The 25590-nt window shown below is 36.8% G+C and overlaps 1 protein-coding gene across 30 annotated transcripts in view; it reads left to right on the forward strand.

Annotated features, from left to right (window-relative positions):
* The window catches only part of eya4 (EYA transcriptional coactivator and phosphatase 4), a 90544-nt gene that overhangs the window by 43295 nt on the left and 21659 nt on the right, over positions 1 to 25590 (forward strand). For 9 of the 30 annotated variants that reach the window (XM_088625306.1, XM_088625311.1, XM_088625296.1 and 6 more), the window contains 7 exons: positions 7627 to 7710; positions 9083 to 9175; positions 18020 to 18086; positions 20818 to 20960; positions 21077 to 21220; positions 21582 to 21664; positions 22308 to 22488. In XM_088625306.1, coding sequence (XP_088481432.1) covers positions 7627 to 7710; positions 9083 to 9175; positions 18020 to 18086; positions 20818 to 20960; positions 21077 to 21220; positions 21582 to 21664; positions 22308 to 22488 — 795 coding nt within the window. Of the gene's footprint in view, positions 1 to 5989; positions 6353 to 7626; positions 7711 to 9082; positions 9176 to 18019; positions 18087 to 20817; positions 20961 to 21076; positions 21221 to 21581; positions 21665 to 22307; positions 22489 to 25590 lie in introns of those variants that run through there. The other 21 variants (XM_088625300.1, XM_088625299.1, XM_088625302.1 and 18 more) reach the window with 13 other exon arrangements.

A 25590-nucleotide genomic window follows, 5' to 3' on the forward strand; every position in this document is an offset into this window, starting at 1 on the left:
TTAGTCTTTGTGTAAACGATTTTTAATTACTTTGCATCTTTCAGTAATTCATCATTCTGTGTCCATTTACCATGTTTTTCATTAGATAAAAGCTTTTCTCCTTTCCAACTGCTTTCCATTTGCCTGGCAGTGATACACCATAGAAATATAAATCTTACAAGATCACAATGGGAATTGCTCTGGGTTGGGTCCTAATAGACCATCAGACTTGTGTATTGGACGTCTAGCACCCAAGTCTTTGAAGAAGCACTGGCACTATATTATGGCCTCGTTTTCGTAGGAAAAAAACAACACTTGGAGTAAAATGTTTGAAAATTTATATAAACAGTGCATGCAGCCCTTAGATTTTCTTAAAACCACTCGGCAGCCTTTGTCATATTTTGATTCTATGCCCAGATTTAACTGGAAACTATTTCCATCAAAAACTATATTAAAGCATCAAACGTCTGTAATATGTCAACACCAAAGTGCTCTTTCCTTTTATACTTTTTGTGCTGACACAAAAAATGAAATTATTATTCTTAAGTTAAACCATTTTAGTTTTTTTTATTTTATAGAAATACTGTACAGTAAGATTTTCAGGATGACAAAAATATTTTAGTTCACTTTATTTCATGTGCATGTGCATTGTAGGGCTATATATGATTAACGTAGGGAATTTGATTTATTATTTAAATAAAATAAATTAGTTATATTAATATCAATATTAGTACTATTGCCATGCAACAGTATAGTTTCATCTTATTATTACTGGCAGGTGACTATGCTTAGGATTTTTTTTTTTATTTGTAAATATCTTAATGATGTAACTGTGTTTCTAATGCAAACAGCATTTATAATAGGAGACAATGCCTAACAACCACAATACACATTAAAGAACTGTACATTAGAGAAGAGAAAATTATTTTAACAGAGCTTTGTTTGAAGGCATACAGTGACAGTGCCAAGACAACTACGTATTCAGAATTCTTTTACTAAAAGATCATCAAATGTATTTCCAAGTCAACATTTTTGATTTTATAGCTTTGCCAATCAATTTAACATTTTGATTTTTGGACTGTTACATTTTTCTGTGCTTTTTTAGCAGTACTTCTTATGCCATGAAATATTATATCTTGCTACATTTATTATTCTGTCTATCTGTTATTCTGTAGTTAAGGCTATAGTCTACAGAGAGAAAAGTGGAACAAAATTAGATATTGTACAGTTTTATACATACTGTAAGTACATGCCAAACATAATATAATTTAAACACAAGATTGATCTACAAAGCTGAGAAGGGATACTGAGCATTTAATCAAATTTGGATTTTTAAATTTTTAACTTAAAAACAATATCACTTTCAGAAGATTAATACATGGCAACTATTGTATTATTAATTCATAAACCTTTCACCATCTGCATGTCACTCAGCAGCGGTTTTGATTTCCCTGGGTAATGCATGAGTCGGGTAACACAGGAACTTTAGTCCCTCAGAACCCTCAAACAATACAAGCAAATAAACCCAATTGGTGTGGCTTTTTTCATGTCTTTGTCAAATAAATACAACAGCTAAGCACAGCAGTAGCACTGATGTTTCAGTTCTAGATACAATCCTATGAAAAGTTACTGCATTGCTTCAGAGTTGGTTTGCATATTTTTCAATTAACTGCCCCTTCAAATGTTTAAATTTGATGGGCAATGGGATTAGAATAGAATGTACTAAATGCAAGGTGAAATATTCTGACATTTTCTCTGAATTCTATGTCTGTTTTTTTTAGCACCAGCTGTAGTCTGTTGTTAATTTTTCCCAATTCACTATAGTCTCAGACATCATGCTGTGTGTGATAAGGCTGAATGTTACATTGCTTTTCTGAACAAATCAAACACTCGTTTACTGATTGTGTAGTTGTTACGAGCAGTCAAAGTTAGAAATAACATATAGCAACATATACACTAATAAAATCACAAAAACTTTTTATTTAATATTAAATAAGGTATCATATTATTTCAAGAGGGGTTTTTGCAATTCATAAAAGAGATACTCTTCAAATTACAAAGCTATTCATATTTGCTTAATGGCAGAATATTGAAGGAGTTTCATGGAGGTTACTGTGTACTTGATCTTAAAGGGACCAGACTGTCTGTGTTTTGTGGTTTCACCATTACAATGGACACAAAAACATGTATTTACTGACAGTTTACTGTAACATAACTGTTGCTCCATTTTCTTTGTTAAGAGAATTACATTTTCCTTTCTGTTTTAGGTGGTATACAGTGCCTTGCAAAACTATTTACTTTGCTGCAAAATGTCCATATTTTGGTGCACTTTGAGCTTATGATCATTTCAAGTTCAAACAGAACTTTATACTGTATATAGATTCTACACAGTCACTTGAAACTTATTACACTCAAAATGCTGATATTGTATAAACTCAGATTTAAATTGTTTTCAAAAAAATTTAGAAGATTCTCAGTTGAGTAAGTATTCAACACCTCTGATCTCTGAGGGTTATCAAAGTGGTCTCACTTGACTTCAAAGTAAATGCATCTGTGTCTGTAAGTTCTTACAGATCGACATTGAATTTCAAACCACTGCTCCCACAGCGATACAGTTAATCAAATCAACCGTGAAGACCATGACCATGAAGTTTTCTAACCAAATCTGAGATGAAATTTTGAAAACGCACAAATCACAAAAGGCTACATACAGTACTCCTCTGAGTTAAGTAGTGGAATGTACTTTGTACCACTCAGATCCTACCAAGATCAGAAGATCCCAGTCCAGAGAGCTGGTTTTGAAATAGACACTTCAACAGGACAGTGACCTGAAGCACAAGAAGAGACTGAATGTCCTTGAGTGACCCAATCCTATCATAAATCCAATAGATACTCTCTGGCAAGGTTTGAAGATTGAAATCCATCATTGACCCTTCAATGAATTGTAGCAGTTTTTCCAGGATGAATGGACAAATGTACAGCACCCAGCTGTTCGGAGCTAGTTTGACCAAACCAGAAACACCAACAGCAGTCATTTCCACCACAGGTTCTTCCATAAACTATGTCCCCTTATAGCACAATAAAATGCATATTAAAGACGAAACTACATTAAGTTTTTAAATGGAAAAATACATAGTTTTATATAATAAATAGTATTTTGAACTCTTCTGCATCTTGTCATTGTGTGTAGATGCCTAGTGTTTGAATCTTTTTAAAGGATTTTTAGAAGGCAACCCCAATGGTCACATGGTGCATTCTAATCAGATACCTACTCATAAGTGATCAATACCTAGTGTGTCCATCATCAAGTCAAAGACAAGTATACAAACGTCATGGCACAGACTCATTATGTTGTACATGGACTATAGGGCTGTTTTTACAACAATCTGTAACGAAACTACCAGTAGTATTTTTAATTTTAAATAGTAAAATAAAAGTTGTTCTTGAAACTCCAGGATAAATGTGAACCTTTTATGGATGGATCCATTCTTTTATTTAGAACAGAAATTGTAAAAATAATATTTTTCCTTTAATAAACCCCAGTTGACTTCATAAGCATACTTCCGTTTATCTACTACTGTAATATTTCAAAGCTAAAAGTATTATAAGTCAAATGTACAGTATATGCATGTTCAGTATATTTTCTCTTAGGTTTGATTTAAAATTTGATTAAAGTGTTTCTATCCTCAGTGCAATCAATCACATGATCCACAACACTAGGGACCTATGATGGAACCATGTAATTATTGACAACACATAAGCATATTTTGTTTTTCACTTCAGTGGCTGTAATCATCAGTAATTGAATGCAGGTGTCTAGCCTTTGTTCTGCCCTTATAGTTTAAAATTCCTAAATGAGAAGTTTGGAATGTTAACCTTGCACCGACGTATATATGGCTGTTCAATCATACATTCCTAAGGCAATTACATTTGTCTCGCAATTCTTAGATTAAAAATGCTTTTAACAGGGTTAAAGTTCAGACCATGCATAAAGCACCTTGAACATGAAATTATTATTAGTATTTTTCAATTTTTCAAGCTGTATAAAGTATAAATATGGGCTCTACGTCAATGTTCAGTAATCAAGAGATAATACATTTTAATTTGGTGTTGCTTCCCTTTTAAAGGTATGCTAGATTAGAGAAAAAAGCTTTACCAACATTTCAAAATTATGCACATTCTGTACTTGCATAGTAGTTTGTATTTCCTTTTATAATTGTGTTACTGAAAAGAAGTTCAGGTGGAAGTCTAACTCTAATCTCGCACTTCCACTTCCCTGGTTTCTGGTCGAGCATCCGACCCACCACACCTACAGCCCTAGCCTATATGTGTTTTTTTGTCTCACATCTGTGCAGTCCTTCTGTTTGCTGTCCCCGGAAGAGCCCTCGGTCACTCAATCCCGCTCCACCTCACGGGTGCGAGCATCAGACTGTACCATATCCGGGTATCCTTATCCATCCTCACATTATCCCTAGCGCCAGCAGCCTTGGCTGATAGAGCATTGGGTTCCCCCACACACACTACCCCAACCTTTGGTTGGCGTCCAAGTGGTCAGTGTCAGCCCTCAGCTCTTCTCCCTCCCAAAGCTTCCAGCCGCATATTTGCTGATATTCCTACACCTTTTGGGGGTTCAGCTCACATTTTCATCCATTCCATCTAGCGAACTTCAGTTAGCAGTAACTTTCCTCTTGTTTTTGCGGTGTTTTCTGCTTCTCACTACAGAGTTCTAAACTCAAGCCAGTACAGATAGGGCTGCTACCCACTAATACTACCACCTGTTTGCTGACTGACATGCTGTCAACTGCATCATACTCGCTTGTCATGCATAACATATCAGAATCTAGTTGATCAATGAAGCATATGTCTGCATCATACGCGCTTCTCATTTGTTCCATGCTACACTCGCCTTCTTCTTGGTTCTGGCAAAAGTATAGCTAAACCAACTTGCTCTTAGCTTAGTGTTCGAAATCTGCATCTATGTTTTGGGATTCTTGTGGGGGCATTTGACAGCGGTGATCTCTGACCAGCACTGTCACTTCCTCAGCCAGGCGAGTTAAAACTAAAGTATTAAGCATGCTATCCCTTTATATCTGTCAGGTTGTGTTCGACATTATCTGTTATTAGAATTTGACCAAACAACGGAAATCTGTTTATCCTCTGTACTGTAGTAGCTCATGTAAAGAGAAAACACTGTTAACAAGAAAATTAAAAAGTATGCAAGGCAAGTTAAAAATACTGTATCTAAAAATAAATAAAATAGGCATAAATATTTTCTCTAGTTTATACATTCAGTAATTAAGTTTAAATCCTAAATAAGTAGAGGCCTAAATGGATTAAATTTGCTTTATTGGCTTTATTGGTTTAACTTGCCCGACTGAGGAATTGACAATCTGTCCATAAGGCTGTCAGAATGACCTCCCCTTTCAATGATTTGAGCAAGGGAGCTGCTTCAGCAGTGAAGATAAGGTGGAGGGAGGGATGTAAAATGAAGCGTGTGCAAGTGAGTAAGAAAGAAAAGTAGAACATTTTTAAAAAGTTGGCAGAAATGTGCAAGATTGCATTTTGACCCACACCCGTATTTTCATTTTAAAACTCACAACACAACTTAAATGTTTAGGAATAGTGTTTTGTAATTTTATAGATGAATAGTTTGGTAGATGTAATTTAGAGCTGTGATTGTGCACAGCGGCATTATAATTTTAAAAATGATCTAGCAAGCACATTGACAGTATTTTTCTTGAAAGTAATACAATTCTGTCATTCTTACCATACGCACACAGCTTGATATGTGAAACCGTATCATTTGGAAGAAGACAGGTTAGCAACCCCTCCCCCTGATCTCACCCCCCTTCAAAAAAAATTTGAATCTGCAAGTAGTAGTCTGTACACTAAGTAATCAATTTCATTGTCGTTGGTAAAAAGAAAATTAGAATATCTCACCTTGCAATTAGAATAGTCTAAGCAATACCAATGAAATTTGAAACACTAAAGCAAAATTGATTGGAAAACATGCATTGAAACTCTTCGGCAACACTTTTTACACCTTTATAGTTCTGTATTTGGAACCAAAGACATTAGTATTACTGCTGTGCTTAGCTGTTGCTGTAATCCTGTAGTATTTATTTGTCAAAGCAATGAGGCAAGTCACACCAGGTGGGTTTATTTGCTTGCATTGTTTTGAGGTTTTGAGGGACTACAGTTCCCATGTTACCTGACCTGTACACATGCCGTTCTTAACCAGTGAAATAAAATCACTTCAAGGGTGAGGGAATACCGCGCTCACAGGCAAAACTGCTGCTGAGTGACCTGCAGATGATGAAAAGTTTATGGATTAATAATACACTGTTTGCCATTTCTTCATCTTCTGAAAGTGGTACAGTATGTGTTTTTAAATTTAAAAATCAATTTTTTTATCAAATATATTTAATATCCTTCTTTCAAAATTGTATGTTTACAATGTATGTGTTTGGACAGTCATCTGTCTAGTTAACTATCTGTTTTTTATCTATAACTTGTATTGAAAAGCAGTTAATAAAAATATATGTATCTCTTTTTACTATATTCCATAACAGCGGGTTGCACAAACCCCCTGCTGATTTATGTGGACTACCACCAGTTCTACTGATTTACTGCTGACTAATGTTAATGTCCTTCAGGACCAGCTCCAGGAAGATAAAACCTAAAGAGTATTTTACTGGCTTAAGCCATAACTATAAATATTACAGCGAAGTGCAGTCTTTAGAAACATATATCTAACAAGATGTTATGGGAGATTATTTGGATGGATGGTTGCCACAGTATATCCATGAACCGCAGTAGCTTGACTTGATATTTTCCATTAAATATTTGTAATAATACTTTATATATTATACCACATTATGCGGTGTATATGTTTAACCACATTTTATATAACAATTGGCATTATCCAATTATCTGTAATGAGTCACACACATAAAATGACAAAAAACATTTTTTAAAACTAAGCAATATGATTTTGTGCAGTCCGATTTTCTTCATTTTAATTTAAATTAAATGTTGCTTTTGAACAGATGTTCAGAAAGAGGTCAAATTCTAAACTTCCACTTTTCCACACTTCATAAATATCTCACCTGCTGAGCACCTCTTTGTGGTTCTTTCTCGCACCCCTTTTTCCATCCCATCTTCACCCCTTCGGCAGCTCCCTGGCTCATTCCTCGTGAGGAGAGGGGGGGTCATGTCAGCCTCGTCCCAAAGGGCAGGCTGCTGTTCCCTCAGCTAGGAGAGTTAAACTTTAAAACCTTTTAAACTTTGAGTACTTTTCACCTTTACTTCACATTAATTAAGGTTTGGCCAAACTTCTGAATAAGCTGTTCTGGCAGTGATTTTTTTTTAAAAGGCTTTTACAACAGTAATTTTACTAGTATTCACCAAAGTATTTAAGTCGAGAACAAGCATCAGAATTGCTTGCAACCTTCTGTCACAAAAGACTTATTTTTCTGCTATTACTGAATAATATTCTATTAGATACTTTTTTCCCTTCAAAACAATATTTGTGCTGGCTCATCCCTGACGTTTTACAATAGTGATAACAGATTCCCACTACTAGACTGATTGAGCAGTTTGTAATGTTAATGCATAAATTAAATCACAATGTCCTTCCTCCTTCAGGCGAGAACATGACTATTCTTAACACAGCAGATTGGCTGCTGGGTTGCAGCACCCCTTCCTCTGCCTCAAGTATGAAAGACTATGGTATAGTCAGTGCATGAGTGTGACAGTGTGACTAAAGACTGCAGTGCTTTGTTATGACTTTGTGGGAGGTGTGGAGGAAAGGTTATGGTGAATTGAAGTATGAATATTGCTTTGGAGTTTTTATCTGCTTCTCCATTTTCTCTTTCATCTGATTACATATTTTTAAGACAAAAAAGTAACCAGCAGTGAAGATTTATGACCTAAGTGTATGATCTTGGTTTTTAAATATCCAGTCAATTTCTTTCCATTGTTTAAATAATCATGTTTTCAGCATTTAGCAGTTATTGACAATTATTTATTTAAAAAAGGAGTTTTATAGGAATGTTTTCTTCCTATAAATTGTATCCTACTAGAATGTTTTATATACATCCTAGTATTTGAATTTAATAAATCTGACAGGACAGTCGGCAGTTTATTGTAATAAAATATATAATGTACACATTCACATTATAATTGCCTGACTTTCCTATTATTTGATCATGAACAATATTTACAGTCAAATCTGCCTGCTGTGTGATAGTGTGATAGCAAATGCTTTTTTAGGATTTTAAAGAAATGTTTTGTATTCATTTGATATACTGTATTGTACTGGCATTGATTTTTCTTTCTAAAAAAATCAGTTTGAAATTATAATCTAATTAACTAAATTGTACACAATAAATACAAAATGAATATATGATAAAGTTAAGGAAACAAAGAATCTGGCCATTTGAAAAGAAATGTGTTTGCTGTAAATGAAGGACAAGCTAACTCTTCAGGGATATAGTTGCAAATGTTTTCATTATTTATTGATTCCTTTACAAACAACATTTACAGAAAAAAAGTACAATTCAGTGACCTTGCTCTCTGGAAGCTTTTGGACTACTTTCTTGAGGTTTTAGGGCTAGGTTTTCGATTTATTTGTGGAGTATTGGCACATTACCAAACTGTAGACCAGATACAGTAGTTTTCTCCCTGTGAAAAAACAGAATGAAAATACTATTTAATTTTATTATTTAAGCAGAAGATCTATCAAATATCAGACAGTGATTTCATCATGACTTTACTAGGCAATTATACAAAACCCAAGAGAACTTAATGCTTGTCATGAAAACCTTCTCATGGAATTCACAAAGAAACAGTAGGATATTGTGCAGTACTGCATTTAATCAGGTTATTCTAATAAAGTATTCAAAACCCTCATATAGATTTTTTTTACTGATATTTCATACTGTTTTACTGATGTTCGGTATATGTTTTTCTTCTAAATTCCTCCCAGAATTTCATTTTTGCTGCCACTCTATCAGTTCTCCGTTTGCCATGTTAGAACCTTTTCCAATGAGGTTGTGAGAAGAGAAAAAGAAGTTTTATGTATGCCTGTTCTTCTATATAGTGTCTCTTCTTGCAGTCAAAACAGAGCCAATGAACAGCAGTGAAACTGCAACAACAACAGGAGATGGAGTACTTGACACATATGCTGGGTCAGGTAAGGCATTAACAGCGTGGCTAACATAGCTGCAGTGACCCACAGTTTTGCTGCTCTATCTGCGCCTTCACATAAACACGGTGCTGAACGCAAGTATGTGTGACATCCGCAGATAAAGTCAGTCTCCTCCAGTGCACCCGATGAAAGCTGTGAACTCCGCCTCATTACTTTTAAACCCCACATCCCTGCCCTTGACCAGGGGTGGGTTTGAACTTGAACTGTCAGTGACTAAATTAAACATTTGCAGTTTAGGCACAGCTTGGGAACCAAACACGCATAAAAGATATTCAGTTAAGCAGTAAGAGTTTGTGTTTTCACCGTTTCACATTTTTTTAAAACCTGAAGCTCAAAATGGGGGAAAAACAGACAACATTTTTGTCTAAATGTATGACCTATTATTTTAAATAATCACGCCGACTCCAAGCAGTCATTTTCAGAAATATGTGAAAAATATCAAATGGGGTGGGATTTACCCATGTCATTATTGCTGTATCTGGCACATTTTTGTAGGCTGTGGTTTGTGCACATGGGTAAATACATTATAAAACACTAGAGAACACCTCCTCACCACAGTATCTACTCCAGATGAGAATTGTTTTGGAAGGTGTTTGTAGTAAGGAGGGCCAAATAGAGCAGTGCTTATATGTTTCTTACCATTTAGACAGTCATTATTTTTTTAATGCACAGGACATGTTGTAGCACAGACAGCTCATCTCTGATGCAGATATATAGTAGGTAGCGGAGTTCATTATTAAAAGTACGCACATTTTAACCGGGTAGATTTACAAAACATTTCTGGTTCACTGATACCATGCATTAAGTTTACTTTCCTATAGTTTCCAGGCACTTGTATCATGCTTTACCATACCTGTTTATGTTTTAGTAAAAGTTCACAGTGGTTTACTACATTTTACTCTAATGTGGCAAATCAATCTAAACTTTGAGGCGGGACTAGGTTTTGAAGTTGCCTTTAAATGAAAATGAATTTGCAAGCTGTGCCCTGAACACTCAATAGTTACAATAAGTACTGCAAGGCTGCATTAATGAAGCAATGAAGCAATGAAGCACTTCTGCTCCACAGGAGCAGAGTCCTAGCCTTTTGAGATGGCCATCTTGGTTACCAGCTCAGTCCACCATTTTTGTGCAGCATTAAATGGTTCACTGTGTGGCTTGGTGCTGTGGGGTGCTGCGTCCACTGCCATTGTTGGATTTTCTGATGACACGGCTGCAGCTTGCTGGTGCTCAGTGCTGGTTGCTGTCTGCTGGATTGTCTTGCCCCATTTGTTCACTGTGAAACTGAACACTGAATAATTTGATCACTTTCACAGTCTGAGAATTCTGCATATCTGTATCAGCACAGGGGCTCTGGTTGCTGTTCAGTCTATAATAGCTCTGAGGGCTAATCTTACACCCATTTTGACACGTTTTGTATGCCCATCTGTCATCCATGTGCCGTTACTGTTATGTGCTGAAGCATTGACTACGGCAGTAGTGCATCACACATCAGCAAAGCAGTTCAGCAAAGAGCAAGACTAAGAGGAGCTTAAAAACACAAAAATCAATATATAAGACCATGTTTTATTTTTATTTCATATCATTTTACTATGGTGTCCCAATGGCCCTCTACCCTCCGAAGAGCTATCGGATGCTTGCAGAGGTGCAGGACCGCATGATTGCCAGTAGTTTTTATTGTGCTGTCATTGGAAACCCTGCGGCTGAAGTGGATGATCAGTGATGAGGTCAAGGGCAAAGTAAACAAATCACGGCTCAGATCCCGTTTGTTCTCAGTGAAAGGTTTAGTTCAAGAACTGTCCCAAAGATGAACAGCTTAAAACTCATTGTTAAAGTGGAGAAATACAAACAGCTCCACATCCCCAGAAGTTCTTCATACAAGGAGATCACAAAACAGAAATGGTCTGGAATGCCGTTTGTCATTTGGTGCCATCGGAGGTCAGTGATAGTATTGTACTTAATTAACTATGTGACAATAACTTGTAGGGATTAAACTATAGATTCACAAAATAAACAATAATAATTCTTGAATATATTTAGTTATACAGTTTTGGCACTGCACTATATTGTTGACAAATAAGAAAGATGACGAAAAAGGAGCTCATGTTACTTTTGCTATTGGCTGAGAATTAGACTGCTTCAGTGATGCAACTAGAGTAGATTACCAGGTGTACCCTAAATAACTAAATGCATACATGTCGGAAACAGTATAGATTCAGATTCACTCCAGTAATAATGCTGTATTGTCCGATTGGCGTCCCCATTCAGCTGATGGCTATGGCTGTGATTTTGAATGTGTAAACTGTCTCCCCAAAACATAGACGTTTGCTAAAATCTCTACTCACTGTTACTGCCGTTGGAAAAAGATATACTGAAAATTGTGATTTAGATCATTGATTACTTAAATGCTGGTCTAAATATAATGTCTGCCCAGAGTTAGTGTTTTACCACTAAAGGATCTCACCCATTGTTAACAGCTCTGGTTTATCATCCTACTAAACGTTCTCTAACTAAGCTATCTAACTGTTTTTCCAAGCTATACAATTGTTTTACTTCTTGGCAATTTCAGTATTCACATGGATTCTCCTACCTGTTGGATTACTGCAGATTTTGTAGCTGCATAGGATTGCTTTGGCTTTATTTAGCAGGTCAAAATTCCCACACATAAACATGGATGTACAGTAGACTTAATCATTTCTGATGGTGTCGACACTTCCAGCCTACAGGCACTTGAACTGTGGTCTTACTGGACCTGCTAGTCCCTTCATTGCCCACTAAATGTGACCATGGCCTTCTCTAGATTCAATGTGATTAATTCAACTAGTGTGATGGAGGATATGACATAAACCCCAGTGTAGCTCAGTCTGTTTTGCTGTTTCTGCTCTTTTCAGTGACTCTAAACGTCTTGTTACTTTTGCTCATTCTTTGCCCCAGTACACAAGTGAAACAGACAATATGTCTGCATTTCCTTTCTCTACTCAGCAATACTGAGCAATAACTTGTAAATGCAGTTATTTTACAAAAAATATGTAATATTAATAGCCAGTTACTGACCACCTGTAGCAACCTTGACAACTATGCCCTGTCCTACTTTCATAAATTAGTTTTTCTGTTGATGATGCCTATCTACCCTGATAGCTAAAATTAGACTTTCTTAACTGTCCCTATTCCTGCACCCCTTCCTCAAATGTACTGTAGCTCCTCAGTTTTTTGTCCATTTGTTTCTAACGTCATCAATGATTCCCTAAAATCTTGTTTGTGCCGAAAGTATGCTAAAAGTCTGCTTCTACCACATCTGTTATTAAAAAGACAGCAAATGCATCACTACAAATCTATTACTAATTTGCAGATCTGTTGTAATCGTAACTTTTTCAGTCAGAGTTTAGGCAGAGACACAGCAGGTCTCTTTAAAATAGTGTAAAATCTGACACAAGATCACTAAGTGACCTTTTCCTTATGAATTAAGCGCAGCTTTTGACTTTGTCAATCATGACATCCCACTGGTTCACATTATTCAGAAACCATAGCTCCAGTACTTCCTTTTGTTGATTTAACTCCTGTTTGACTGCCAGAAACGGATTCATAAATCCTGGCTGTTTTGAATCTAATATTGCTCCACCGAGTTCTGTGCTGGTACCCATCATTTTTTTAGCATTTATGTTACCACTTGGCTGAGGTACTAAATTGGCTTCAGTATGTCCAGAGGTCGGCAGCCTGTGCCCTGAATAAATGTACTCTGTATCAGAGCTTAACTCCCATCCTGTCCCTGATTTGCTAACTAATTGCACTGACTCTGTGAAATTTAGAGTTGAGTTTAAGGTTCTTCTGTCTGAGTTTGAGGAACATAATGGTCTAGCTCCAGGACCTAATATACAGTATGAGTCCATTAGTCTTAGATCTTCTGATTCTGGCCTTCTTACGTAGACAAAGACCAGGCCACAACACAGGGTGCAGCATCACATCTCATGGGACTTATTGGCCAGAGCTATTGGAGACTCTCAATAATTGGCGACTCTTGACTATCAACATAATCTGTAATAAATAATCTTTGCAGTTCTCCTTTCGTGCTCTTTATGCTTCTGTTTTGTATTGTCTTTGTACAGAAATTTGGGGGTTCGTAAAAAGCATTAATAAATGCATTATTTTTATAGCATTTGGAATGCCACCTTGCAGTAATTTTAAATACAGTTTAGCAAGGATTTAATAGTTAATTCATGTAATAAATTCTCCCATTTTAGGGGTAACTTTAAAATCTGTCCTATCTCAAAGTGTCAAGGGAATTATAGACGTATGTTTGCCTTAATTAGATAAGGGGATTATAGACCATATGTTTGACCCAATTACATGTGAAATTTAAGACTTGGCTGCTGGATGAACCAATCGAATCTGAATATTTTAAATGTTCCTGGATTCCTGAAGATCATCAGTTATCAGGGAGCACAAATGTATATTTAATATTAGAAAAGAGCATTTTAAGAATGCATTGAAGAAAATGAAGACAGCATTTTCTAATTTCTTCTATAGTGCAGTTGACCTACAAATTAATATACAGTACTACCTTCCAAAATATTTACAGTATACCAAGGTTCAACGTAGGCATAGAGTTGATTTTGTTTTGTTTCACTCTGCCTTCAAACAAGTGAAGAAGCTGTCTTTATAATGATTAAGACTTGGCACCTTACTGGAAAGTTCTTAGTGTGTAATCTCCACTTTTACAATGACAGCATGCTTACAAGATACATCAAAAGAAGTAGATGTATGACTTTATCATAGTGCCATGGAACATATTGAATAGTAATGAAAAAAATGTTGTTTTTTTTAGAGGAAGAGAGTGTCTTTTGACCACCTGGTGTTACCAAGGCTCATTTTCCAAAGACAGAACTGTTACAGATGTTGACAGATTTTCTGACTGAATTGCACAGTATCAAGACAGGCAGCATATTCCAGAGGCTATACTGTAGGATTGTATTAATAACAGATGAGTGTGTAACTGTACAGAATTTATTTTTCTAAGCCAGGGACCAGAGTTTTTTCTTAGTCATCTGAGTATAATTTTCTCTAAATTCATAATACCATTCATGTGGAAATTATGATTGATTTCTGTTTTCTTTTTTAATTGTTTTGTAGATTACCTTGTCCAGGCATTACTTTTGTTATTCAGTTGGTCTTTTCATACTATCCCTTTGTACTTGAGCTTTGTCATGAAAGAAGAAAATTTTATTTTCTGCATTATAAAGTCTAGAAAGCCCTGTACATGTTGAAGACCGCTAAGAGCCATTTAATTTAAAGGGATACAGCCTCATACAGAGACCAAAGATTTAACCTGGTCTTTTCACACATACTGAGTTTTCTCCAGGGTGCTTCTCTTCTCTCTAATAGAATTCATTGAGAGTTACTGTCTCAAATGCCGTTTGTGAATCTTTTCACAGATGAGAAATATTTAAAAATAGGTACATTTTAAGTAATTGAATATTTGAATGCATTTAATTTTATATTTTTATATTAAAATTTGTGTTGAATGATGAGGCTAGGTTTGCCTTTGTAAGTCTTTAATTAAATATTGTAGTAAAATGTATATATAAGGCAAGTTCAAATGTGAACATACTGTATTTACACTTCAGTGGTAGATTTGAGCTAATGTAACAGTGGATGGCCGTGTACTGTACACTTGTGTTAAAAAAATCAGTTGAGATCTTCTGTTATGTTTTGAATACAAAAAGATTGTTGTTTTCCTAAGTAATGAGATTGTCAGACATGTCTGCCTAAAAGATAGCCATGCACTTTAAACGTTTACCCCGTCCTATCATAAAACATTTTGTGCTCTTTTTTCATTCGTTTTCAACTATTAAATTTGATAGTTTTTAAAATTTTTGTGTCACTGTAATGCAGAAACAAATCATTTATTAATGGTACAAACATAAAAATGTAAGTTTAAAATATATTCATTTTCAAAAGAGCATTTAAAGCTGAGAAAGGAAAAAACATTTTTCAAGGGCAGTGGAAGTCTGAAACAAGCAGCCCAGTTTTGTTAAAGATGATAACCTGGTGTCTTCCAGGTAAAGATTGGATTAGACCCTAGGATCAGTCAGTTTCTAACAACCTTACAAGCTTGATGTTATTTTGTTGTTGTCTGATAAGCATATTTGTCATATAGTTCTCGAATTTTAGCAGTCTTCTTGTTTTAAATCCTTGCAATGGAAATGTAGTGATATTGGATTAGAAAGCAGAGAGTTTACATCTTTGATGTCTCAACTTTGTAGAGCTAGGAAATCCTTTAGAATTACAGTCTTTCCAGCTGACTCCTGGGGAAAGAGAGGCTCTGGGTAGCTGATGTGATCTCAGGACATCCCTTAATATTCACTTCTACGCAAATGTGCGAATTTCGACAGTGGACTAATCTGTAATGTAGCCTTCTATATTAAGAACACAAGGGCAAATACAATTTATTTCAAAGTAATTTAATTTGAACAGTAGCTGCAGTAAGGGTAAACATTCTTTTATCAGTACCAGTTGTTTAGCATTTGCTTTCAGAAAAACAGCTGCATTTGTAAATCTAAAAAAAATATATGTGTCTACAAGGCTGATCTGGGTTAAATACTGTGGAAATAGTGGTTTCCACACTATCAAGCAAAAACTAAAATAGTGTTAGCTGGTTGCATCAGCTTTCATTAAAAAAAAAATTAAAAACCCAACAATGACACATGATCTGTAGGATATCAGACCCTCGATTTAAAAAATGCAGATGGGCTTAATGGCCTTTCATTTGTAACTGTTCAAATGCAGAAGGTCCAATACTCATCTTTAATGGCTGTTAGTAGATTAAAAGAAGTGAAAATCACATGTAATGGTAAGCACATTTTTAATTCTGTTATTTGAACAGTTTTGTACAGTCTTCCCACTCCATGTAAAGAAAATAATGCATTTATTTTGTAATGGTTATTGACTCAAAACACTGTCTCTCTCTTTACTTGTAATAATTTGAAATCTGTAAATTACAAATTGAGGAGATGGATTTGGTTACGAGGAGCTGGAGCACAGAGTTGACAGGTGACACAGATCAGTTGCCTGAGAACCTGTTCTAAGTTTGATATACATGGATCTAAAGTTCGATGGAGTTGTTTATTGTATCTACATTATTCCATCCTTTGCATTGATGTGTGCTTTATTCTCTTTATTTTCCATGTTAGAGTGGCAGTGTGTCATTTGTTTTACTATCTTGCATCGCTTTAACGGCCCTCAGTGTTGATCGAACGCTAATGTTTCACAATCTCCTTAACTAGGTTTCATTTAAAAATTATACATGCAAGGCTGAGCCCAGATGGGGCAAGTGTGTACCTGGATCTTTAATAAACTGTACACGTAACCTATCAGTCCTTCCTGACACTAATTTCTGGTGGTCTTTTGTGAAACTGCAAATTATACAGTTTTTCACACAAATCTGGTTCATATACCATTCTGCCACTCCACCTTTTAACCTTGCGTCCTCTGGTCCACTCCCTAACATTTGCTCACACATTTGCTCAGCTGTATAGTTCTTTAAATCATATCAGAAATCTAAATTAATAGTCATACATTATTGTGACTATTAATTGCAACATCAAATTTTGTTTAGAAAATCTAGTATTAGTAGTACATAGATATACAGTGTATCTTGAAAAAGATTGTGCACCTTGTTGTGTGGTGTCCTGTGCACCAAGATTTGTTGCCTACTATCACCAGACTGTTGGATGTGTGTCGTCATGTAAAGACAGAGCCAAACACCCTTTTTCTGAAAGATTGTCAGCAGATGCTTCTTAAAACAATGGCTTTTTCTTACAATACACAGCAGAATACAGTTTTCTCTTTATCCCTATAATATGGAGATCAGTGTTATACAGGGAGCTGAAACTAACAATGCTGGAGATGAACCTGAAAACTATGAGTAATGGGAAAACCAGTACTGGCCGTTGGGTCTGCCGTTCAGCTTTAAATGAAAAACAAAAAAAGAAGAACTGAAAAAATCACATTGCTCATAATTGCTTTATACATCTAGTTATATATCACTTGTAAAATTTGATAAAAAAAGAATTTGGCTTCCAATGGGATAATGAATAACGGAGGTATTGCGGGCTTTGAAGTAGCAGTGTGATTGATTAGGAGAGTGCAATTCCTGTGCTACATAATGTAGTTCTTTAATCTTTCAAACAGTGAATGAATAGCAGATGGGCTAATAAAGACACACTGTATCCTTGCCCAGTCTGGATCTGCTCTGATGGGACTGGTTCAACACTTTCAAGTTTGTAAAATTTGTATATGCCGTACATCCGTCTTAGTCAAGGCAAATGGCTGAAAGAGAAAGAAAGTATTCAAACTTTTGGATTTGTTCCAATTGGGCTAGGGCTTTATTGGAAAACCAAGTGTAAATATAATGTGCATAGAATCTTTCTGTACTGATAGGTAGGTAGCAACTGTAAAAAAAAAAAAGAATTACTTTCCCAAATCCTTTCTCCATACTGTTCTGCAGCTGAACAAAGCATGCAACAGACAAGCAGAAAGTTGTGATATAAAGGTTCTATATCTTTTATGGGTGGTTTTAAAATTACAGGCATGTTGTTGAACAGTGGCAGTCCTATCATAAAATATTATGCTCTCTTAGGATTCCAGAAAGGCTTCAAGACATTTAAAAAGTTTTATTTTTAACTGCACAGTACTGAGTCTGGTTGAAAGAAACAAAAGCATACCTTGGTAAATGCTGATTGTTGGAATGGTACTAGGTATTACTATATATTATTTATATTATTTGCTTATTTTTCAGTGTGACTTACTTTTTTTACTGTGTTACTTTCTTTACAGTAATAACAAGCAGTGGTTACAGTCCCAGATCTGCACATCAATATTCTCCACCCATATACCCTTCCAAGTAAGTTAATCACTAACTGGTCTTCAGAATAAAATAATATATTTGTTTTCTCAGGGGTAAGTTAATAAATAAAGTGAATTTTACTGTTTCTGTTACTGATATTGCACATGTGGAATATGCTTTTATTTTCTATGATACTGAAGTTGCTTTTAGGAGTTACTTTTTGAATACTCAGTCCCCAGCTTCCATCTGTGTGGGACTAGAAACCATGTTGTAAAGATGGCTGCTCCATTGCAAGAGCTTACCATTATGGAGCAGTGAGGAGACATCGGGATGTTGGTCGGTAGAGGGTATTTGTGTCCCACCCCTCTCTAGTGACTACACAGTATATTAAGAAATTATAAAAAATGCATGAACACTTTGAAAAATGATGGATTCGTGTTTTCTCTGATCAAAGGCCTGAGCGACTAGCTTCTGGTGACACAGGAAACAGTGTTACCACTGCTGATGCGCAAAGACAAGTATGTCAGTAACAACATAGCTGCCATCGTTGGTGCCAGCATGGTACAGTGCACACCAGAATTCACACATGTCTGGGTGTTCCTGGAGTATGTGCTAGGTGGATGCAAGAAATGCTTACTGAGCAACACAAACAGACGTGACTTCTCTAGTCATGTCATTTTTCTTTCGCTGTCACAGCCACTGATACAAGCAGAAGCATTTGCTCATTATTACAAAACTAGAATTAAACACCTGAAATACATCATGTCAAGTGCCCAGGAAATTAAGATGAATGAATTCTCATCACTGGCTCATTCTGTAACATGACACTGCAAGCTTGCAAAAGTTACAATAAAGTACCTGGTTGGTTTTGAACTGTTCCTCACTCATCCGACTGTCGGGACCTCTCACAATTACGATTTAGATAGATACTTTACTGATCCCATGAAGGAAATTGCAGTGCAAATATGTGCCGCCCAATGAAGAAAGTTCTCAGAGGGCAGGAGTCACACATAGAAACACTTTGGAAATCCATCCATCCATTTTCACTCCGCTTTTCCTGGTGATGGTCGCGGCTGCAGCAAGCTGAGTAGATCAGCCCAGACTTCCCTGTCCCCAGCAACAGATTCCATCTCTTCCTGGGGGATCCCCAGGCGATCCCAGGCCAGCCGAGAGATATAATCCCTCCAGTGTGTCCTGGGTCTGCCAGGGGGTCTCCGCCCAGTGGGACGTGCCCAGAACAACTCCAGCGGAAGCCGTCTGGGGGGCATCCTAATGAGATATCCAATTCTCTCTATCTGGAGGACCAGCAACTCTACTCTGAGGCTCTGATTGCCAAGCTCCTCACCCTGTCACCCAGCCCAGCAGCCCTGCGGAGAAACCTCATTTCTGCCGCTTGTATCCGAGATCTCGTTCTTTCATTCATTACCCACAGCTCATGACCATAGGTGAGGAAAGGGACGTAGATCGACCCGTAAACCAAGAGCTGTGTCTTTTAACTCAACTCTCGCCATCCGCTCTTTTCTGGGAGGGAACCATGACCTCAGTCTTGGAGGTGCTGATTCTCGTCCCAGCCACTTCACACTCGGCAGCGAATCACTCAAGTGCAAGTCGTCGATCACAGTCAGATGTTGCCAAAAGAACAACATCATCTGCAAATAGCAGATTTCAGTCTACATGTGTTTTGGGGATTTGGAGAAGGCATATCACCGTGTCTCTCGGTATGTGATGTGGAAGGAGCTTCAGGAATATGGGGTATCGGGACCGCTTTTGCGTGTTATTTTTGCGCAGTGAGAGCTGTGTCCGAATTCTTGGCATTAAGTCAAATTTGTTCACTGTGGGCATCGGACTCCGTCAGGGTTGCGTCTGGTCACCACACCTGTTTGTGGTGTTCATGGACAGGATATCAAAGCGTAGCCAAGGATGTCAGGGTGTCCAGTTGGGGGGAATAAGGGTGGCATCTCTGCTATTTGCAGATGATGTCCTTTTGGCATCATCTGACTGTGACCTTCGGTGTGCACTTGGAAATACCAAGTAAAACCAAAATGTAAAACCAAAAAGAGAAGACACCTCTTTATGCATAGGGTTGTGGAGGTATTGGACAAGCTCCCCAGCCAACGGTTGGATGAAATTGGATGAGATGAGACCAATGAGAAATTGGTCCTTTGATTGATAAGCTGCTAACTACCAGATGATCTTGTTACCTGTTCTTATGTTATTTTCTTCTTATGAGCATTATTTCAATGACAACTACAAGGTCCAAGTATATATCGAAGTATATATATATATCGCAAAGAGAAGATCATAAAACGCATGTTTTAAAACTTGATTGGGATCAAAACACAATATAAAATACAAAACTGTCTTGTCATTTTCATGTCCTTTCCTCCATGACAGATTCCTTCATTTTAATATGAAATCTTGCTTTATCTCAGCATTATCATCAAGTCTGCAGAATCATCAGAAATGCCTGTAGGAAAGAGTATTTGCAAATTTAAATTGTGTGTGGTTTTTAAATGAAAAAAAAAAAACCTTCCCCAAAAATTTTGAAATCAAGCAAGCTTTTTAGTCTGTCCTGATGTTCAAACATGATCACTCAACACAGAGCGTTAACGATGTGTACCCAAATCCTGCCAGGAATGAATTTTAATGGAAAACAGATATATTTGCGTTAGAAGATAATCTGTTTTTCTGTCACTGCAGGCTTTTGATTTGGCTTTCAGATTGCTGGCAAGCCCTTCCCCACCCTGGTCTTTAGTCTGGCATGACCGCGTTGTTCTTGCTCCTGCAGGCCATACCCTCACATTCTGTCAACACCGGCAGCTCAGTCAATGACAGCCTATGCGGGGCAGACCCAGTACACTGGAATGCAGCAGCCAGCGGTGTACACTGCTTACTCTCAGCCAGGGCAGCCTTACGGACTCTCCACGTATGGTATGTTTTGGCATGTTGGTGTGGGGTATTTTTGAATGTGCTCATTTATATTGTGATTTCTTCTCCACTTGAGGTAACTATTTAAGAGTCAGTTAATTCATTGATTTCTTATGCAGATTTGGGTGTAATGTTGCCAGGCATCAAGACTGAAGGAGGGCTCTCTCAGACACAGTCACCTTTACAGACAGGATGTCTTAGCTACAGCCCAGGGTTCACTACTCCTCAGCCAGGCCAAACACCTTATTCCTATCAGATGCCAGGTCAGTAGCGTTCTTTGAATACTGTCTCAGTTTGTTCCGCCCCTGAAAAACACAAGTAGATCCAGGATGCTCGTGTTTGCTCCCAAAATAAAACAATTTAACGAAGTCTGTGATAACGTGAGTCTGTCCTGTGAGGACTCAAGGAAGCCAAACCTAGTCCACTGATGGAGGTGAGTTGGTTTAAAAAGACATATTTAAGCTTTTACAGAAATGAATCAGTGTAAAATGGGACTAAAACTTGAAACGTGAGAGGACATAGTAAGTCTGCAAATGCACACAGAAGGCTGTATAATTTCTGAATATTTTAATTCCGTGTTCATGCATCTCAGAGTATTAACAGCCCTGTTCCTTTCTGTCCCAGGTTCCAGTTTCACACCTTCATCTGGCATTTATGCAAGCAACAATTCTGTGTCTAATTCAGCTAACTTCAGTAGTTCACAACAGGTACTTAATATTAGTTTTTTTCTCTAATTTTGGCCGACCTTTCAAAAAGTTCATGTTTTTGAAAACACAGAGTCTTTTATTTGCATGAATTCATACTGGGACATGTCAAGCAATAGTTCAGTTGCATTAACAATTTAGTGTCACACTCGATAGGGAAGTACAGTACATTAAATCAAATGGAAAGATTTTATCATAAAATTGTTTCTGGTCACTTGCTTTTTTATGTAAAGTTAATCCTTAAATAATCTAATGCTGAATTTCATCTTGCTTTTAAGCATGCTGTTCAATTCTAGTTATTTAGCTTAAAACCACCCGACCTCCCAAAAAATAATTGCAGACATTAAAGAGACTTTTACTGTTTTAATTCCCTCTCCTGGAGATAGTTCAGTGACAGTTTTATGGAATGCTAATAAAATAGAGGCATCATGGCAAGTTCAATAAAAACCAGGTTAAGAACCTAAATTGTTATTTAAAAAAGCTTTTGTTTAAACTTTTCTTCAAAGACCAAGGACATTTGATGTTATCCAGGAGACCTTTTTTCTCACAAACAGATGACTAATTCACTGCTGTCTTTTTAAAGCATTTGTATAAAGTACGATTGTAAGGCTTGTTTTACTGAAAAGAATGATTACTGCTGTTTCAGGATTATCCTTCCTACACAGCTTTTGGCCAAAACCAATACACCCAGTACTATTCAACCTCAAGCTATGGTGCTTACATGACCTCCAACAGTACAGCCGACGGAACAACTTCGGCCTCATCCACGTATCAGCTGCAGGACCCTCCCCCGGCTCTCACAGGTCAGGCTGCTGAACTTCACACAAGTAAGCCCCCTCGTTCAGTGTGTCTCTGCTGTCCCAGTGTCCCTGACTGCTGTCACAGACCCAGAGAGACACCTCCGTCATCTGTGGTCTAAGGTTTAACATTGTCATTTCCTTACCTTGTTGTCCATCAGTCTTCCTGTCTTCAACGCATGGTGCAGCTACACTTTCCATCATCAACTTTGCTTTTCAAATTTAGCAACACTTTCATTTTTGGCTTCAGTAAAAGATAGTGAGGCACATGTAACAGGATATAATGTATATTAAAGGGCCTGGATGTTAGTGAGGATAAAAAGAGCCCAAGGTGTTGTGGTATGTAAACAAAATAGAAGTTTACAATATAGTTCCTAACTGTGTTGAAATGATATGTTATACGACCATTTTCTCATTGCTTTATCCAATTTAGAATCAAGCTTGGAGTCCAAGACTGTACAGGCAGGTAACATGCAGAAGACAGGTTACAAGTCTATCACAGGGCAGACAAATGGAGAAACACACACATTCTCACCAGGGCCAGTTTTCCTATAAGCCAGTATGTCTTTGGACTGTGGGAGGAAACTGGAGCACCAAGCAAAAACCTATACAAACACCACAGAGGTATTATCCTGGGTCAGAAATTGAACCCAGGGCTCTAACCACTGCACCACTGTGTCATCCATGTTATATAATATCACATAATATTTAGCAGAGGTGCACAGTCAGTTTGGTCAGTTTTTTTAAGTGTTTCACTGAGGTGCATTTGAAAACTGTGTTTTAAAAATCATTTCACTTACTTTTCTTTTGTCTTTCTTGACTGCACTTTTATCAGTATACTTTTGTAGACCGATTTCACCATAACCCCTTACAGGATGACCTCACAGAGCTTGGAGACAGAGAAATATGTCTGAATATTCATTCATTTGATGAAGTGGCATACAGGCCATCTGTGGGTTGGGGTCTTGATGTGTAGTGCCTCCCTTGGTATTCTGGGATCACACAGGTCTGTTTGGTACTCACTGTCTACTGTTGACAGCCAGGCTTTTCGCACCATTGACGGTTTTCTGGATGATTTTGCATATGTCCACAAACAGATGTTTACATCTGTTTACATGTTTACATCTGTTTGTCGTATTCTGACCATTTACAGAAGAAGCAAAGGTAAACAGAATGTTTAAAAGATTCTGGCTGTTCTAAAGTTTTCTTGCTGTTCCTGTGCGTGTGCTGGATACACTGATTTGGTTAAGTTGTTGTGAAAGGAGTTTTATATAAACATGTTACAGTCATTTAAGTATACAGTAAGCCCCAATCTTGTAACAAGAAACAAAAACTATTTTTCATGCTATCACGGTGATGCAATATTATAATTGCATATTTCACTTTTCCAGAGCCAGTGGAGTGGAATGCATCATGTTAGGGATATTCCTGACTGGACATGACTTTGGGCTAAGAAAAATAAATGAATCGCTTTCAAAATATATGCTTTAATAATTGCTGTACCCTTCAGTCCATATCAAGTATAAGTATAAAACAGACTGATCTGGGAGAGCAATCAATAAATAGAGACAAGATGGTGCAAAGTGATGTGTGATTGGTAATACATGGAATTTCAGAATATTGTGAAACTAAATCAGTAGCCTTTTTAAAATGTAACCATGCAAATATATGAGGTTTAGATACTAGTGAATATATATCTAAGATAAGATCACTTTATTGGCCATATACAATTTCTTGTATTAGGAATTTGTCAGAATATAGAGCTTTTATGTTCAGAGTTCAGAAGAGTTTATATTTTACAATTACTCAAGGACCTAAAATCTTTCATTACTGCTGAAACAAAACAAGAAAAACATATATGCAGACATATAAAAAAGTCAGAATCATAGAATTTCATATAGGCATGTCTGAGCTCTTACAATTTTTTGGGATATGTACAAAAACACTATATATGGATAATTTGTCTTAAAAGATACATAGTCATTTGTTTTTGTCTTAGTTACAGTAAAATGTATTTTTGGGTTTATCCTAACTAATCCTAAGACATTTTAATGTGAAATGAATTAGAGTATGGTTCATTCTGATTGGAACATTTGGAACACACATCTACCCAGATTTTTGTAATTTACTTATTTAAAGAATGTCCAAAAAATACAGAACAATTTTTATGAATGAAAATCCTTCACAACTCCCGAAGCCCAGAGCCACGGAACACCACAGCTCCCACCTGCCCCCTCAATCCCCATCACCCCTTAAGTTGCCGCTTTTTTCAATATCCTTTATTTATGTTAAGTTGGAGACCTGTGATTGGAGGTATTTCAAGTCTAGTATCAAAGTCTTACACAGGAACTGGAACATTCCTGGATGTAATAGTTCTTTTTTTTCCAGTTTTCCTTGGCAGGCTTTCAGAATTCTGATTAAGGAAGCTTATCATTCTTTTCCAATCACAGACACTTTAGTTCTTTTTCCACTCTACGGCTCAGCCATTTTTCCTGATTGAGACATAACAACATGTGATCTAAAGAACTGCAGTCTGTTTCCAGTTACCCGGCTGCGCAAATTGCTGTTAAACATATCGAAGGGGTTCGGAAGTTGACCAAAAGAGCACAGGAAAATTAAAAAAAAAAATCAGTAGAAGAGTAACTGGTGTAAAAAGTGTAGAAATGTTATCTTGATGTAGTCAAGAATGGGTCAACAGTAAAGGCACAGTGAAGTTTAAAAGAGAGGGGTCACTGGGCCATGGGGATCCCTAATACATTTTCTAAAGTATATTACAATTTGGTTTCCTGTTTTCATCCTCCTCTAGTTACAGTTTTCTGAGCTTCAGCATTAATGTCTATTTATTGAAAGTGAAAGATTTTTTTTTTCTTTTTAGTTGTACTGACATACTGTATACAGCAAACAATTAGGTCATAATCCTTTGTAAAAAACATTTATGTATCTTGGTGATCCCTCATTAAGCTTTCATAACAGTATTAAAATGGTGCAGTGTGGTGATATGTCTTTAAAATTGGACAGGTTCAAGAAAAGCAATGTTCATGGAGTACTGTACATGCAGACTTAACATTTCCTCATTTTTTATAAGGATGTCTTAATTTATCAAACATGGGGGATCCTAGCTCATTCTCTATG

This window comes from Lepisosteus platostomus, chromosome 3, assembly GCF_059453375.1.
Source record: "Lepisosteus platostomus isolate fLepPlt1 chromosome 3, fLepPlt1.hap1, whole genome shotgun sequence".
Taxonomy (NCBI): Eukaryota; Metazoa; Chordata; class Actinopteri; order Semionotiformes; family Lepisosteidae; genus Lepisosteus; species Lepisosteus platostomus.